The sequence below is a fragment of the Lagenorhynchus albirostris genome, chromosome 15, assembly GCF_949774975.1.
Source record: "Lagenorhynchus albirostris chromosome 15, mLagAlb1.1, whole genome shotgun sequence".
Lineage (NCBI taxonomy): Eukaryota > Metazoa > Chordata > Mammalia > Artiodactyla > Delphinidae > Lagenorhynchus > Lagenorhynchus albirostris.
The window spans coordinates 59,760,993-59,780,135 of record NC_083109.1 but is presented as its reverse complement, the minus strand read 5'-3'; the positions used below and the strand labels follow the sequence as shown (position 1 = coordinate 59,780,135).

The window sequence follows — 19,143 nt, the reverse complement described above, 5'->3', positions numbered from 1 at the left end:
GATGTCAGTGATTTCCTTTCATCTCTTCTTTTCTGGGGTAATCTAGTGGACAATGGCCTTTGAAATCCTGGCTCCATTGCCTCTGTATCCCTTTAGATGCCTTCACTGAGGCTGTGATTGTAAGAATTTATAACAGCCAATTTTTCTTCTTTCTTATTTTTGCCTGCCCAGCAATCATCCCCTCCACGCCTCTGTTTAGAGGACTATAATAACCCTTTCAAAGATCTCCTGTTCCTCACTTTCATTGCACATAGTTGGGGAAGGGCTGCCCTCCCCACTCCAGCTGCAGAAGCAGGCACATGAGACAGGTCCAGCTACTGCAATATTCCCTCTGGCCACAGAGATTGGCTCAAGGATGAGCACAGAAACGAAAGAAGTACAAAACTTGTATTCCAACAACTACAAAACATTGTTGAATGAAATCAAAGAAGACCTAAATAAATGAAAAACATCTCATGTTCATAAAAAGGAAGACGTAATATTATAAAGATGACAATAGCCCTCACATTGATCTACAGGTTCAACATAATCCCTTATCAAAATCCCAGGTGCCTTTTTTACAGAACTGACAAGCTTATCCTAAAATTCATATGGAAATTTAAGGGACCCAGAAGAGTCAAACTGTCTTGAAAAAAAGAACAAAGCTGGAGGACTCGTTTCCCAATTCCAGAACTTACTACAAAAACTTCAGTAATCAAGACAGTGTGGTACTCCCATGAGGACAGATATTTAGATCAATGGAAAAGAACTGAAAGTCCAGAAATAAGCTCTCACATTTAGAGTCAGTTGATTTTCCACAAGGATGACAAGACAACTTAATGGGGGAAAGAACTATCTTTTCAACAAATGGTGCTGGGACAACTGGATATCCACATGCAAAAGAAAGAAGTTAGACCTCTTCTTTACACCATACACAGGAATTACCTCCAAACAAATCACAAAACTAAATGAAAGCACTAAAACTGTAAAACTGTTAGAAGAAATCAGGAATAAGTTTTTGTGGGGTTAGGCAAAGCTTCCTTATATATGACAACAAAAAGCATAAGGAACAAAAGAAAGAAAAAGTACATTGGATTTCATCAATATTAAGAACTTCTGTGTTGCAAAGGATATCATCAAGAAAGTGAAAAGACAACTCAGAATGAAAGAAAATATTTGTAAATCATCTATCTGATAAGGGACTTGTATCTAAAACACATAAAGAACTATTGCAACTCAACAATAAAAAGACAAGTAACCCAATTTTAAAATGCAAAGGATGTGAATAGATATTTCTCCAAAGAAGATATACAAAGATATATATAAGGACATGAAAAGATGATCAATATCATTAGTCATTAGGGAAACACAAATTGAAACCACAAGGTGACACTACTTCACACCCACTAGGGTGGCGCTAAAAAAAAAAAAAAAGCAGATAATAATAAGTGCTGGTAAGAATGTGGAGGAATTAGAACCCTCATACGTTGCTGATGGGAATATAAAATGGTGCAGCCATTCTGGAAAACAGACAGTTCTTCAAAATGTGTAACGAAGACCTACCACATGACCCAGCAATTCCACTCCTAGGTGGAATGAAATGAAACAAAAGAATGAAACGAAAGAGAAAGGAAAACATATGCCCACACAAACACTTAGACGCAACGGTCCATAGCAGAGTTATTCATCATAGCCCCAAAGTGGAAACCCAAATGCCTATCAACTGATGCATGGATAAACACAATGTGCTGTATCCATACAATGGAACAGTACTTGGCAATAAGGAATGAAGTGCTGGTACATATCACAGCACAGAAGAACCCTGAAAACATGCTTCTGTGAAGTCACAAAAGACCACATCGTATGTGACTCCATTCATATAACATTTCCAGAACAGGCAAATCTGTAGATAAAAAAGTAGATTAAAGCTGTTAAAAAAAAAAAAAAAAGAAAGAGCACAACGTCCAGGCAGATAAATGAAGCCTAATTCCAGGATTTCTGCTGGAACTACCAGAAAAGAAACTCTTCCTTCTGGGGTTGCTGTCGGGGTGATATAAGCCTAGAACTGCCAGAGTCCATCTTGCAGAAAGCTTGTCTGAGAACGAAGCCAGCACAGAGAAAGCACAGGAGGGAGGGAAGGAGGGAAAGGGGGAGGGAGAGACAAGGTTCTGATGGGATCCTATGAGCCCTGGACCAGCTATGTCTGAAGCTGCAATCCATTCCTGCTCTTTTCAATCACGTAAATCAAATTCCTCTCACGCCTTTGCCAGTCTGGGAGGGTTTTTGCTCAGGTCCTCATTGAAACTGTGGCTCTCCCCTGACATCCTCCACTCACTGTTCAGGTCACAGAACTCTCCTTCCCTGGGCTTCCCACCCAAGCCCTCAAGCCTCCCAGCGCCCAGGCTCATCCAAAAATCCTCTGTCTCCTGCTCACGGCAGCCCTCATCAACCTCACAGCACCTCTTTTTAGCCAAAGACGTTTTCCCCACCTAGACTGCACTAGACCAGAGCTCTATATCTCAGCTGCTTAAAAATAAACATGGGCTGTACTATTTCCAACAAGTTTTCCCACCCTATTAATTATTTATCCAGCACCTGCTGGTACAAAAAAGGAATTTGGAGGGGAAGGAATAGGGAGAAGAGCCTGGAAAGAGCAAGGCAGCTGGAAACAGCCGAGGTGGGTGGTAGCCCTCCGCCAGGGCCCTGGGGACGCGAGGGAGGGGCGCTGGCAGGGCTCTCTGTATGGCCTTGGTGAAGCCCGCCCGTCCCTTTGTCAGAAACCGTGTTTTTAAATTCCCGAAACAAGATACACAGAATTAGACAGAAAAGCTCGGCTTTTATATTTTAAGCACAGCTATCACAACCATGATAAACCAGTGCAAGTGTTTCTCTGCTGGGGCACTGATAACAAGATCTAATGGCAGGTCTAATCACTGCCTTCAAAGTGCTAACGAGCTTTAGGATGGTGAGCCCTCTGCAGCAACTGTCACGAGAGGGAAATCCACGTAACTGATTTCTATTGGGGACAGAGTCGCAGATGCCACAACCACTGGTACAGCTTGTGGCCTAAGTTCACATGTCAGTGAGACAGTGGTGAAAATGGAGTGTGATCCTTGTTCACTGATCACCTGGATTGTATCCTCAGACACTAGGATAGGAACTCCTGGGCTAAATCAGGCTGAGCCCTCGAGCAGGCCACTCTGAGCCGGTTTCCCCTCTGTAAAATGGGGCTGGGAACAGTGCCCTGCCCACTGTGCGGGGGGGCGGGGGTATAGGGGAATGGCATTAAGAGGGCAGTGTGGCCAGGGGACCCAGGAGACGGCCTAGTACCAACCACCACCAGCAGTTTCTGAGCTCACTGTGGGCCAGGCGTGTTCTAAGCCTGTCCTGTTACCTCCCTTAACCCTGGCAGCAACCTCAGGAGGGAGATGCCAGTACTTGAGGACACCAAGGCACAGCGAGGTGATGTGCTGGTTTACACCAGTATATCAGGGTTCAGACTCAAGTCCCAACTCAGGGGACCCCAGACCCATGCTCTCCTCCACCACCCCAGAGACCCAAGCTCCTCTCACTCCCACCACCCCAGAGACCCAAGGGAGATAAAGGCTCAAAGGCTGAGTCGGACTTGATTTCGAGCTTGAGGCCTTGGTTGCAAAAACCTTGCATGTCTATATGGAACATATTTTCAGCCCGGGTGAGGCAGTCCTGAGCCTGCCTAAGACAACAGAGACCCTAAGTTTTCACCAAGAACTAAAATCTGTCCAGCCCAAAGAGAGGAAAAAGCCAAATGAGCTTAGAAGAGAAGAGACTCTGACCCAGTCCCCAGGATAGAGCTGCCTGCAGGCCTGTGTCTGCCGCTGCCTCTGCCTGGAGTGGGCTTTCTGGGTTGTTTCCTAGCTAACTGCTACACGGCCCCCTTTATTTCACTTTAAATGTTCCTACCCGGACCCCTTGACTAAATCAGATCTTCTCTGTTATAGCTCTCTGCACTGTTCCTACATAAAAGCTCATTAAAAGCACTTGAAAGTATCTCTCTTTATAGGTTTGTTTGTTAATGTCTGCCTCTGCTAAACTAAAATTTCCACAAGGGCAGGGACCACGTCTTTCCCTACTGACTTAAACCAATTACTTAATGCATACGAATGAATATCACATACGAAGAAGGAAAAGTAGCAAGGGACTGAGCCGGCCTGCTTCTAGGGAGCTTCCTGTTTCAACCAGGGAGGTTGGGGCTGGACACAGGTACAACCTGATGCACCAGCTTAACACACGGTGACTCTGCCCGCTGACAGGTGTGGCTCAGAGCCTGCCCACCTGACAGCTTGAGCAGAGATCTTCCCCCTGGAGGGGAAAAGGAAGGAGTGGTGAAGAGCCCTGCTGGAAGCATCCAGGTCAGACAGTGAACAGCAAAAACCCTGGAACATTGCTTCTCGAACTTTGGTGTGTATCAGCTCACCTGGCAAGCCTGTTAAACATGCAGATTCTGAGTCAACTGGACCTGGGAGGGGGGGCTGGGTTTCCACATTTTTAACAGGCTCCCAGGTGAGGTGATGTCGATGGTGCAAAAATCACACTTTAAGTGGCAAGATCTTTAGAAAAAATAGATATGAGACAGAATTTGAAACCATCCTTTGAGGTCCTATTTGATATCGTTAATCTCAAGCCAGATATTGGCTGGAAACCCTGGCAGAGACACAAGGTTGGGAATAAGCGAGCCTGCTGAAGCCACAGAGGGGAAATGGACTCAGCAGGAGTTCCAGTCCTGGCTCTCTGAATACGTCGTCATGTTACCTCGAGCAACTTACTTCCTATTCCTGGGCCTCCGGCCAGTGGCACCCCCATCACTGATCTGCAGACCAGCTGTGTCAGCACTTTCCAAGGATTTTTCAAAAATACAGATTCTAGGGCTTCACCCTTAGAGATTCTAATTCAGTAGGTCTGAAGTGTGGTCTGAGCATCTGAATCTGTTTAAACCCAATGATTCACATACCCATCCAGAGAGGGAAATCATCAGACAAATGACAACCACGGTGGAACTCTCCACGGTGCTGACCAGTGCCACGCAAAGTGGACTAAACACAGCCTTGGGGGATTGCTGGGAGGCGATAATTTCCCACTTTGTTTGAGAATCTGAAAAGATGCAGCCATCTTTTGCCCTGCTTGGTTACCGGCTTTACCGGCACACCATCGGTCGTCTGGTGCACAGCAGTGATGCCTAATCCAAGGGAAAAGGGAAAAACAGTTATGCCCAATTATTTCCAAAATCAATGCATTTGAGGCATCTGCAACAGTCCCCGAAGCAATGGTGAAAGACATGATTTACAGCTCTCCAGACCTGCCTGAACACTAATGGTATTACTGAGGGAAAGGCCCCAGACAGCAAAACCATTCCTTCTTTGATGCTCTAGTTTGAAGAATGCCTGTGTGAAACTCCAGTCTGCACTTTCCGTGGGGATTCCCCACTGTAAGAGGGCGGAATCAACAGAGGACGAGGGGAGAGGATAAAAGGCGGAAATGAGGATTAAGCAGAATGCCAGGGCTGCCTGGCTGGCTCATTTTTCTAGCTTCCCCCAAAGATTTATGCACCTGTCTAAAACGAACTACGGATCCATTACCCAGTGCACTGAGCTGCTTTGAACATCAAGCAGCAGAAGGTCAAGCCCAAATGACAGTCCATTGCTAGCTGAAAACCTACTACCTCTCTATTTTTACCCTTGTCTTTCAAAGGGAGCTGAGTAATTTTACTGTGGTTGGCAGCAGTGGGCAAAAAATTTTATTTCTTTGTTTGTTTGTTTTTTAGTTGCAGGCCAAAGAAATTCCATACTGTTCAGTTCATAACTTAATATCTCCTATGACCTGGGTAACCGTTCCAGGACAGTTCTAGTGTTAAATCTCTTCTACTGAGTATGTTATTCAGAGATCATCAGAAATTATCTGTATGTTTGTTTAAGTGTACGTCATCTGTCTTCCCTCTTCATCCCCTTCTCCCCACCCCCCGAATTGTTAAGCCCTATGCAAGCAGGGCTCTTAACTGTTTGGCCTCAGTGGCTGGCACATAGTAGGTGCTCAAGAAAGAGCTGTTGAATGAATGAGTGAATGCATGATGCTCCTCTCAATAAGTCTGTAGACCTCTGTGCAGTTCTCTGGGCCAGTGTCTCCTGCTACTCATCCTCCACACTGCTTCCCAAGAAGGCTGAGAAGCCAAGCTGCTCCGCGAACTCCACCTTCCAAAGTGCCGTTTCCTTTGCCTGGAATTCCCCATCTCACTCAACAGCTGGATCCTGCTCATCCTTCAAGGCTCTTCCTTCAAGGCTCTGTTCTGCAACTTCTCTGATCTCCCTCTTTCCCTTCTCCCCCAGGCTGGCCCCCCCCTTGCTGTTTTGCCTACACACACTACCCATGCCCTTTTCTCCTGGTGGCAGTGCTATAATCTTCCCCTGGGAGATCAACCTTTTCCCACTCTCAGATCATGGGGTTGGGATGGGATTGATTCCACTCCTTGACTCAAGGCTGAGCACATGACCTGGCCAATCACAGTCATTATAATTGACCCTGGAATAGGCACAGGACTCAGTGAGTCCCCAGTGGCACTCACTGGGCCAATGAGCATCAGTGTTGAGACCAGAACACTGAAAAGAGATTTACTCTTTCTGCCTGAGCTGCTAAGGTGATGGAGAGAAAGCCTAGAGGTGTGTGACTATCTTTGCCATGAGAGGGGAGCCTGCCTGAAAATGCAGCCAACTCAGAAAAAAAGCAGATGGAGAGAGAAACAGATAGGCAGACAGATAAGGAGCAAGAGAAAGAGATAGGCAGACAGATAAGAAGCAAGACAGCAAAAGAGAAAATGACTGGCCAAAATACTGACCTCTGATGATGTCCCTGAGCTCCCGAATCCAGCCATTCCTGAAGTCAGACCTCAACTTCTCAGTCACGGAAGCCAATGAGACCTCTTTTTAAACTAAAAATAGTTTGATTTTGGTTTTTATCACTTGCAGGGAAAAGCATCCTAGATGATATACTCTCCCTTTGGCGCCCACAAAACCCTGGATTTAACCTTCCCCATAGCACTTACTGGGGACGGGGTGTTCTACCAATTGCCCTACGAAACTGTGAGCTCCCTGAGGGCAAGAAACACATCTCATTCATCTCAGGAGCCATAAGACTTGGTGTACCATAGATACGCAATAAAGATTTGCGAAATGAAAGAGTGAAAGAATGTTTATCTGGAAATTAACGAAGCTTCCATTTATTTGTTTTATTTTAAGGGCCTTTCTGACAAGAACCCTTAGACTTCTCAGGTAGAGATGTTGAGGAGACAAAGACTCATCAGGCCTGGTTTCTGCTAATTCCATGGCTAATGGGGGTGGGGGGTGGGGGAAAGGGCTGTGCATCAGGCAGCCCAGAGGCAGCATGGGAAAGGAACCCAGAGGAAGGACAGCTAACACTCTGAGTTCAGGTAAGGCTTCCTGGAGGAGGTGGGACCTGCAAGGTCTGTGACCTGAGACTGCCAAGATGATTCTCTTGGAATCAAACTCTGCATATGCTACATGCAGAAAACACGGGGCATGGGACCAGAGCAGCAAATACACCTCTAGCTTCTGGCTCTGGATTATTCGTTTATAAGATGACCTTGATTTTGTTTAAAATAAATTTATTTTATTTATTTATTTTTGGCTGCATTGGGTCTTTGTTGCTGCGCGCGGGCTTTCTCTAGTTGTGGCGAGTGGGGGCTACTCTTTGTTGCAGTTGTGCGGGCGTCTCATTGCGGTGTCTTGTCTTTGTTGCAGAGCACGGGCTCTAGGCGCGTGGGCTTCAGTAGTTGTGTCATGCAGGCTCAGTAGTTGTGGCTCGCGGGCTCTAGAGTGCAGGCTCAGTAGTTGTGGTGCAGGGTAATGATTAGTTGCTCCGCGGCATATGGGATCTTCCCGGACCAGGGTTCGAACCCGTGTCCCCTGCATTGGCAGGCAGATTCTTAACCACTGCGCCGCTAGGGAAGCCCTGACCTTGATTTTTAAAATTGGGTTTTAATTTGATGTTATAGAAAAGTCCTCCCAAGAATTCCCCGCTCATTAAATATATATCCATATCTGCATATGTACACTTATACATAGTCCAGGTCTAGGGCTCAGCCCTGTCTCTCTCCTGAGACAATTTTTCTGGCAAGATGACTTCGGCAACTGCTCTCCTGGAACATCTTAAGCGGCCTTTACTGTATTAAAGAGAAACACAAATGTGTGATGTATAATGAGCCCAATTTCTTTTTTCTTCTTGTTTAATACATTAAGCACTGGGACTATTTACACGGTGGTTGGCAGAGTGTCAAATAAGAAACAACCTTGCGTTTATGGCTTCATTCGGCTGGAGTTTCTTTTCTCTCCTAAACTTCTCTTGGAAAAACTTCAGCTTCAGGGGATGGTGTCTGAGCTCCTTGTGTCTCCGTTCCAGTTGGGTGCCGGTATCTGCACTGTCTTCTGGATCTTCTTCCACATGAGGCTGTTTCTGGCAGAATCCCGTGAGATGTGGTATCTCCACAGAGAAACCTCTGGTGACAGTGACTTCCTGCAGTACCAGCTCCTGGATTTGGGTGTGGGTTTAGAGGCTTCTGGACCAGGAGGCACAGTGCCATTAGAATGAGTCTGACTCAATCCCTAACAGGAGCCACAGGACCTTGGGCGGTGTGTTTACAGCATCCGAGCCCAGCTTCCTCACCTAGAAGACATTTTTCTACAGGGCTTAGCAACAACTGCACGATGAGAAAATGAATACAGAGCCTCCAGCATATATGACAAGCCGGGCACAGGACGGCTGGCATTACTGTACACAGAAACACACGGTGTGGAGGTTCTGGACGGACCACCTATGTCAGGCTCGTCCACTGCTCAGGCTCAGAGTCCCAGCATCCTCTACAGTATGGACGCGCTTATGTGTCTGCTTGCTCCATCTCACAACCAGACCATGTGCCCCTTTAACAAGCCCATACGTAGTACTTATCACACGCAAGCACAGTTGTGAGCACTTTAGAAACGTTACCACCTTAAATCCTCATAACATCACTAGGAGGGAAGTGCCATGACCATCCCTGTTACACAGAAGGGAAAGTGCGGCACAGAGAGGTCAGATAACTTGCCCAAGGCCACACAGCTAGTGAACCAGCAAGAATCTTTTTTTTTTTTTTTTTAACTCTCAGGGTTGGCAAAGTCCTGCAGAATGAATACATACACAGAGGAATGAATGACTGACTCTCCATACACTTAGGGTCAACTATGAAGGCAGCAGCTCCTGGCTCTAAAAATGGTCCCTAAGTGAGGCCTGGATGGTTCAGCAGAAGGGAGAGGCAACTGGGGGCCCCGGTGTCACCTGCTCCCTGATTTCTACACCAACGAGGTTAAGAAACTGAATTATGGAATCAATGTAAGTATCTACCAACCGGGCAATGGCTAAATAATCTACTCACCCACCCTCCAGGGTCCTCTGCAGCAGATCTGTGGTGAGAGGGTGAAGGCTTAGGGCTCTGCAGACTGTCTGCCTGGGCACATACATCAGCCTTGACACTGCCAAGCGAGATGACCTTGGACAAGTCACTTTACCTCTCTGTGTCTCCATTTCCCCAGTTGTAAAGTGAGGTACTAGTAATGTTCTTTTACTCCAGGCAAGGAAAGAGGCACGACGTAGGCAGAATAATGCCTCCCCCAGAGATGTTCTCACCCTAATCTCCAGGACCTGTGACTACATTATCTTACATGGCAAAAGAGACTTTGCAAGGTGTGACTAGGGACCTTGAGATGGGGAGATGATCCTGGGTTATCTGGCTGGACCACATCTAATCTCAAAAGTGGAGAACCTTTCCCTGCTGTGGTCAGGAAAGGTTGAAGATGTGGAAGATGTGACTATGGAAGAATGGTCAGAGAGATGCAGCGCGGAAGAGGCAGAAGGGGCCACAAGCCAAGGAATGCAGGAAGCCTCTAGAAGCTGCAAAAAGGCCAGGAAACAGATTCTTCCCTGGAGCCCCCAGAAGGAACCGACCTGGCCAACACCTTGACTTTAGCTCAGTGAGACCTGTGTCAGACTTCGGACCTCCTGAACTACAAGACAATACATGTGTGTTGCTCTAAGCCACCAGGTCTGTGGTATTTGTTAAGGCAGCCATAGGAGCCTAATGCAGATGCACGGAGGAAATGGGCACAAGGACGGGAAGGACGTCCCCTGAACTGCCTGCGTCCCCACCTGCTCCCTCATGTGAGATTCAGCACCGGGACCCCTGCTGGCCCTTCGAGCATTTTCCCTCCTGCTGCAAGCAAGCTCTGCTTCCCCCTCCTTGCTCTTCTCCAAGTGCACTAGAACCCTCCGCCAGCCCACAGGATTCACTACTTTTTCTCCCTACAAGAACCTGAAGTTTGTGAAGGCAGAGACCATACTTTAAATCATCTTCGACTCCCCACACCTAGCAGAACACCCCTGCACTTGTAACATGTTTGCCAAGTGGAAGAATTCATCAGCCTCCGCATTCCTCCAGATGCCTGCTCATTCCCACTGCTGGCTGGGGTCCTGCCATCATCCCTGGGGCTGCATTGCAATCTATGCCTCTCGGGAGCTGCAAAGGCGCTTTCCACAGCTCAGCGAGTGCCCCTCGATTCCTCCACCGCACACTGGCGTATGTGTTTTTAATGAGAATTTTAACGCATAATTTCTCCAACAAGTTGAATTATCTGCAGCCCGGGGGAAAGCGATTTGCCTTGCCTTAGTGCCAAATGAACTTTCAGAGACCGACTCCATTATCCTAGGAAGGAACGATAGTCCCTCAATTCTCATTTGCTCACTGAGCAATAATGTAGACTTTTAGTAACAACATCAAAAACACATCCTCCACCTAAGCCCTCACGCCAGCGAAATCCTTTTGGACAGCGAGCTCCAGTCCACATCCTCAGGTTGCTAGGCAGCCCACTCTCCTGTCTGCAAAGGCTTGCCAGGCTCTTGCTCATTCTGCAAGAAATATTCAGCCAAAAGTGGAGTGGGAACAACCTCCAAAGATACCCTGAAAGTTATTCTACTCACTTTTGGAATTCAGATTTGTTTTGAATTTGTGCCAAGACCCAGTGAAGTAAAGAAGAAAATAAAAGGGAAACTTCCATTTAATTTCTGTTCATTTATTCATTCATTCAGGCCACGAGTGTCTCTGGTGTGTCAGATTCTATACTAGGAGCTGGAGAGAGCAGTGAACAGAAACAGACCCAGGCCCTGTTTCCTGAGGTTCCATTCCAGGGCAGAGAGATGGACGCTACTCAAGTACACAAAGAAATCATTTCCACTCATGGTATGTGCCAGGAGAGGCTGGAAGAAAATGAAAACAGAGTAACGGGCTAGAGAGTGGCATTGACAAAGGTGCTGGGAAAGGCTTCTCTCTGAGGAGTGGAATTGACCTGAGACCTCACAAGTTGGAGGAGCTGTCCGTGCAGAGATGGGGAAAAGCCGTTCCAGGCAGAGGGAACAGCAGGTGCAAAGGCCAGAGAATGCCATGGAAGTCTTAGGAGGTCAGAGTGGCTGGGTCTGTAGTGGGAGAGGAGGGGGGCACGAGATAAGGTAGGGGAGGAAGTGGGGGACCTACTGGGGGACACCTCACAGGCCACAGCAAAGAGTCCTGAATTTAACTGGTGCCGCTGGTGGGTTTTAATCAACAGTGATACAATCTGACTGACGTTATACAAACCTCACTCTGGCTACAGTGAGGGAAAGGGACTGTAGGCAGGGCAAGAATGGAAATATCTTTAGCAAGTGCTCTGGGCACCCTGCCCATTTATAACTAAACACATACGTGGCATATGGAGGTAAAAGAAATGATTTGGCGAAGACAAATTTCGCAGCCAGAAACTATAAAATGTGTAAATTTAATCCATTTTTTAAAAGTTCAAACTGGGGTTAAGATCACATTTTACTTCTAAAGCTGGGGAAATATCTAGAAATTCAGGCTAGAAAGATACTCATCTGATGAATTTTAAAAGGCTACACTATGTTTAATATGTCCTTGAATACAGTCCAGGACTGTGGATTCCAGAGTCAGTCATTTAACGGGTCCAAGGCTTACAGCAACAAGGTGCATGGAACTCAATCCACCCAAGGATGTTGTGTCAACGTGCCTTAATGGTCCAAGTGGGCAAGCGTTTCACTGGTGAAGTGATCCAATCAAAGAAAAGATTTTGATGTAGTACACTTTTCGGGGTCAATTTAGAATCAAAGCTCTCTAGAAAATTTGCCCTCAGGGTACCAAAGCAGGTACACTGAGCAGTCAGACCCAGTTGTGGCCACGCAAGCTTGGTCTCTAAAGAAGAGTTCGTCGTCGGCCTCTCTCGGGCACTCAAGTCCTGGATCCTGACTCATTCTGCCCTTGGAAATCAGACAGATCCTGAGATCTGTCCTGGCATCAGCCCAAGTGTACTCTGGTGGGGGATGGGGTGTGGGCGAGTGGAGGGAATCAAACTACAGTCGGACCCTGACCAGCCAATTAAAAGCTAAAGGGTCGCACAGACGAGAAAAGAGGCTGAGACCTCAGGACAGCTCTGAGCTGTCAGATTCCTGAGTAAGAGAGGAAACTGTCAGATCCACCCCTGACCATGCGGGGCAGGACCAAAGACCTAGTTAAGAACCAGCCAGTGCCTGTGTACGAGCCGGTCATCACTGCGCCAGACCCACCAAGATGGTACCTTAATGCCAAGCTCATTTATTTGCAAATAGGGCTGTCCTGGGTGCCCTATTGATACAGATTTCACAGGCGAAAAGGCCACTGCTGCTGTAGGTCAGTTCCGGATTGACAGGGACGGGAGGGCGGGGGGCAGGGCTGCAGGTGACCCACCTCAGAGGGGAAACTCCCTCGCGGTCCCTGCTCCCGGCACAGCAGAGACAGGACTGCTTCACACTCTTTCTAAGTCACGGAACTCCGGAAAGCCCCTCCTACCCCTCAGGCCTACGCTTCCTCTCACTAGACCCGAGCCTCGAACACCAACGTACTTAGGACTGGTGTTGTTCTTGGCAACTCTGCCTTGTAAGTGTTGCCTAACTATAAGGCTTGAGGAGACAAGGAGTGGGGAGGGCGTCCCTTTGGGCTGCAGAGAAATCATTCAGCAAGTGTGGGTCCCAAAGGCGTCCACCTCCTAATCCCAGAGCCTGAGAGCATCTTACCTTACATGGCAAAAGGGACTTTGCAGAACGTGAGGTAGGAGATGATCGTAGATTATCGGGGGCGGGGGGCTGGGAGGGCACTGTGGTCACAAAGGTCCTTATTAGAGGAAGAGGAGTCAGAGAAGGAGATGTGACTACTATCTAGACAGAAGCAGAGACCAGAGTGATGTGACTGCAGCTTTGAAGACAAAGGGGGCCACAAGCCAAGGGCCTCTAGAAGTTGCAAAAGGCAAGACTCCTCTGGAGCCTCCAGAAGGAGCGCAGCTCTGCCCGTGCCTTAACTGGAGCCCAGAGAGACTAGTTTTAGATAATAAACCTGCACTGTTTTAGACCACTAAATGTGTGGGAATTCATTACAGCCGCCATAGGAAGTGAAGACACAGGGAAAGACAGACATGTCCCCAGTTCAGCCTCGTATAATTCCCTCAGCAATACCGCATTCCCTGCAGGTATCGTGGAAGGGCTGCTTCCGTGTAATGCTCTCTGCAAATGACAACATCTTACAGGGATAATATGCTGGTTATGTAGAATTTTGTTCTGTGACATTTTAAGACATTCTGGATGGGTCCCAAGATCTGTATGAGCCTGCAAGTCATTAGATTAAATCAGTATATCAGTCCCCCCACCTCTTTCCATTAAGAATTATTGTACTCCTTGCTATGAACAAGTATAGAATTTCTAAGTCTTCCGTTTTTATGGGCTCAACTCTACTTTCCTTCAACAGAAAAAAAAAAAGAACAACAGGTTTATTCTGGGCCTGAGATAAACCTGCTTCATAACTGTTTAAATTATGCTCCAGCACACCCTGAGGTGATCAGGTTTCTAATCTGGTTTAAACACAGAAATCGCTAAAGATGTAAACGTAACGGTCAATAACAGTTTTCTCTCTGGAATTCCCAAGTGTGGGGAGTGGGTTATGGAAACTCTTGCTCTGGGTTTTCTATGATAAAGACTGTAGGAAATCCTAGTCAGGGCGCCTCCTCCAGAGACAAACTAGGAAATTCACGGCTAATGGAATCTGCACAAGCTTTGTCAATGTGATGGCGCTTGGTCCCCACACTTCCTGTGCTTCAGCACCACCCGGAGAGCTTGTTAGCCCGCCCTGCTGGGCCCCAGCCCGAGCCTGTATTCCAGCAGGTGCAGGATGGAGCCCGAGAATCTGTATTGCTAACAAGCTCCAGGTGAGGCCCACGCTGCTGACCAGGAGCCACACTCTGAGAACCACAGGAGGAGAGGAATGCCTCCTATCCAAGGCCCGTTTCCTCCCAGGCCCTGAGAAGGGTCCACGTTACCTCCTCTGATTCGACTGCCCCGCCGAGCTAGTTAATACACTGCAATTGATGAAGTGTCTCTGTCTCCTACTTGACAGGAAGCCAGGGGTTCTCCGGCTTGGCCGCATCCGGGAGCCACCTGGAGAGCTTTTAAATCCCTCAGCGCCCAGGCCTCACTCCAGACCAATGAACTCGGGATGGGGCTGGGGGGTGGGCAGGTCTCAGAGGTTTTAAAGCTTCCCAAGTGATCCAAAGCGCAGCCAGGATGGAGAACGGCTGCAAACGTGATGGAGGACAGAACGATGCTGACCGGCTGAGGCAGACAACACAATGGGGCCCGACGCCTGGCTCGGCTGTCATCTTCGGTGCCCCTTGCGCTGTGACACTTAACTGGTGCTCAATAAATGCCGGCCGGATGAATGAATGAACGCTAATCGACCAGCAAGCATGCGCGGGGCAAGCGCCTCCTTTCTCCAGGGTACTTGGAGAATACATAGAAACAAATTAGGTCATTATCAATGACTAAACTTCACGAGGCAGTAATAATAAAAGGAGCTCCTCTGAGAAAGCCCTGCCTGGGAAATAACTCCATATTCTTAAGTCCAAGTAAATATCATGACAACCATGGATAAAAACTAGAAAACTTTTTTTTTTTGGGTCCAGAATAGGAGCTGGCAAACTATGCCCCACGGGCCAGGTCCAGCTGCCACCTCTTCTTACAAGTAAAGTTTCACCGGCACACAGACGCACCACGCGCACCCATGCTGGCTGCAGCTGCTGCCGCGAGGGCGGAGCTGGGTAGTTTTGGCTGATGGTACGGTGCGCAAAGCCAGAATATTTACTCTCTGGCCCTTTAACAGAACAGCCCCTGCCTTAGAGAAATGAGAGGACGGACACAGACGAAACATAATGCGATTGTCTTTAGGCGGGCGGAATGATGGGTAACTGTTTTCTTCATTCCTATTTTTTCTCATATTAGCCAACTTTTTGAGTTAAATGAAGGAGCACATACGTTTAAATCACCAATGGAAGGAGAAGACAGAGGCACCAGTTGGAGAGTTGCCTGGCCCCGGGCAGTGACGGTACCTACCTTGTTTCCAATGGCCTTTTTGGGTGGGAAGTTGTAGGCCCTCACTTGAGGGTACTTGTCCTGTAACTTGTGGTGCAAACTCCTGAACTCCGTGTACCGCCGATAGACGTTCCACTCATTGTCTTTTATCCGGATGTAGACCTTTCGAGAAAAGGAAAGAGCAAGAAAATGTAAATGTCTCTTAAAGCTCTCATTACAAAGGGGTGGGATTCTGGCAACGCTCCCCTCAGGAAAACCAGCTCTGCAAGAGCAGGGCCACACCCCACCTCCCGTGTCACTGAGGCCCAGCGCCGGCACGGAGGAGGGACTCAGTGTACTGAGTGTACCAATGGGTACACGAGAGAATGACTCCATCAGGCAGGCTGCATATTCATGAACATCAGTTTCCCAGTATCAGCAGAAATCCGCAGCCCAATGAATCTTAGAGACACATTTTTCATACTTTTGTCACATGCATATTGTAATGGTGACGGATTGCGGGGGAGAGACCATTCATCCTCGCTGGCCATGTGGTTCCTCTTCTGTAAAATGGAGCTAACAGCACCTCCTCCCAAGGTGGTGCAGAGAACAGTCAGACATAGAAGCCATGCAGCTGTGCCTGGGATCACACAGACTAGCACGCAGAGGGGGCGGTATCAATCTCGGGAGGGAAGGAAGGAGGGAAGGAAGGAAGGAAGGCGGGAGGGAGGGAGGGAGGGAAGGAGGGAAGGAGGAAAGGAAGGAAGGAAGGAAGGAAGGAAGGAAGGAGGGAAGGAGGGAGGGAGGGAGGGAGGGAGGGAGGGAGGGAGGGAAGGAAGGAAGGAAGGAGGGAGGGAGGGAGGGAGGGAGGGAGCCAGAACTGAGATCAGCCCAACTGGATGGAAGGTCACATCAAGATGGATGAACACACTTGGGGCATGAAACTTCTTTATTATAATCAAGATGTGACTCTCGAGAACATTCTAGGGATATAAAATGTAAGGGCTATTTCACCTGCTTTTTTTTTTTTTACAGGCCCTCACACCTTCCAGGGACACACAGCAGCTACGTCTCAAGGCAAAACAGAGAACTGAGAGAGAGATCAATACATTTTTAAAAAATTACGTGAGTTAAGAATAACCCAGAGAGGGCTTCCCTGGTGGCGCAGTGGTTGAGACTCCGCCTGCCGATGCAGGGGACACGGGTTCGTGCCCCGGTCCGGGAAGATCCCACATGCCGCGGAGCGGCTGGGCCTGTGAGCCATGGCTGCTGAGCCTGCGCGTCCGGAGCCTGTGCTCCGCAACGGGAGAGGCCACAACAGTGAGAGGCCCACGTACAGCAAAAAAAAAAAAAAAAAAAAAAAGAATAACCCAGAGAGTGAAGTCTCTGATGATAAACAGCTATTGTAATCTGCAATCAGCGAATGTCAATACACATCTTAAAATCTCTTTAACCATAGAAGTAGGCATCTCTAATATGAATGATAAATTCTGCCTCTACATAAAAACCACCCTGTATCCCCAAATGCAGACATCATGTATTTGAACTTTGGTAAGGCAACCATCAACGTCTCTCACAATATCCTTGTGAACATGATGAAGGAAGGATAATTTAAACCAAAGAATTCCAATCAATGGATGGAAGTTGCCGGTGGAATTAGATGGAGAAACAGAGGCCTGTCAAGTTTGTTAGAAGCCCCCAAGCTTCTAACAAAGAGACAGTAAATACACTGAATGACAGACATCAAGTGATCTCAACTGGCCTAAGGAACGAGTTTAATGCAACATGATGAAATTTTAAAAGATCAGTGTCAGATTTTACAATATAATCCAAAAAGCCAACACTGTAAGTATAAGGTGGGGGAGATACGGCACAGCAATGGCCTGTGGGACAAAGACTTATGGATTTTAGTAAATTCAAGCTAAGTGAATAATGTGAAAGGGCCACCAAAAAAGCCTATGTACTATTTAGACCTCATTAAAAGGTACAGTTTAACTTCTAGAATAAAGAGGTTGACAAGTCTTGCTCTATTCTAAATCGACCACACCAACTTAGTTAGGTTTTGGTTGCCACCTGTTAAAAGATGAACTGAAGTAGGTTCAGAAAGGCCCAGATCACTTGCTACTCAGTGTGGTCCACAGACCAGAAGCATCGGCATCACGTGGTCAGATGGTAGAAATGCTACACCTCAGGCTCCACCCAGGTGCACTGATTCAGAATCTGCATTTTAAGCAGAACCCCCAGTGGTTCATACACACTTTAAAGTTTAGAAGCACAGGTCCTAGGAGCTGATTTGCAAACAAATTATCAGAAGGAAGATGGAAGACACTGGAGAATGATACCCTGAGTGTCAAGGTGGAGAAAGTAGAGATCTCTGAATTCCTGGGAAGGCTATAATGAGGAAGAGGAAAGACCAAGATGATGTGTCCTGGATGATTCCAGGAGACAAACTTCCAGCAGATAGAAACTAGAGGAAGACAAATTTCATTAGGAAAGAACTTTGTGGCAGCCAAAGCTGCCCAGAGAGGAAAAGGTATGTCTCCAAAGGTTTCTTGGCACTAGGTGTTCAAGCAGTAGTATGACGACTAATAGGACTGCTAACACAATTCTGCAAGGATTTGCTTGACAACAGTGAAGGATACGTTAGACCCCAGAAGTATCTGGAAAGGCCTGGCTAGTTGTGGAGAAGAGGGACTTCAGGCATTCAACCTCCAGAGACTGAGACATGATGGATCAGTTAGCAAATAAACGCAGCAGAGCTCACGGGACTTTAATGCAGCTCATTTGGGGCATTCTTTGGGTCCTCCCACGTCACAGCAAGTGCCAGTTGCCCACTCAGTATCCATTTCCCCCCAGTATTTCTGGGGATAGCAATGTGTTCAGAAAGCAAAAAAAAATTTAACTGCGTTTTCCTGTGTCCCTTGCAGATAAGAGTGGCTAATGAGATGTGAGAAAGCTCTTAGGAGAGAGCTGACTCAGCTGACAAGTGTCTTTTTACTCTTCTCTCTTTTTCTTTCTTTCTCAAACGCAGATGTGAAGACGGGAGCTCCAGCAGTCATTTTTTGATCATGAGGCGATCTTGAGAATGGAGGCAGACGCTAGAAGGACCACGGGTCTCTGATGGCATTATGGAGTCACCACACCAAATCCTAGACTATTGATTCAAAACTTGTTTTTTTTTAAACAAAAGAGACATATTCACCTCTAATTTGTTCAAGCTAATGTCTTAGAGGTCTTTGTACAAGTGGCTGGATACAATTGTGCTCTGATACATCTTGAATGGACTGTATCTGCCTGTAGTATATTCTTACACAAGTTCAAATATGCCCTGGAGAGTGGCAAATTCAATTGCTTATCTGATCATCATGCACAAAACTAATTATCTAGATCAGAGGAGGTAAACTATGGCCCTGTGGTTCAAATCCAGCCATATCTACTTGTTTAGCTATTGTTCACAGCTGCTTTCGCAATACAATGGCAGAGTTGAGCAGCTGCAACAAAGACCATGTGGCCTGCAAAGCTGAAAATATTTACTTTCTGGCCCTTTACAAAGTAACTTTTTTGATCCCTGATTTAGATACTCAGAAAGTCCTCATTATTGTTATTTTTCTACCAACATATCCAAATCTAGTGTGGAGAGGGGCAGTGCTTTCCAAATATTACCAGCCCTTGGGT

General features: G+C 47.2%; 1 protein-coding gene across 2 annotated transcripts in view; it reads right to left on the bottom strand.

Moving 5' to 3' along the window:
- Positions 1 to 19,143, bottom strand: part of SNX29 (sorting nexin 29) — a 554,801-nt gene that overhangs the window by 78,893 nt on the left and 456,765 nt on the right. For both annotated transcript variants that reach the window (XM_060123064.1, XM_060123065.1), the window contains one exon: positions 15,511 to 15,651. In XM_060123064.1, coding sequence (XP_059979047.1) covers positions 15,511 to 15,651 — 141 coding nt within the window. The remainder of the gene's footprint in view (positions 1 to 15,510; positions 15,652 to 19,143) is intronic.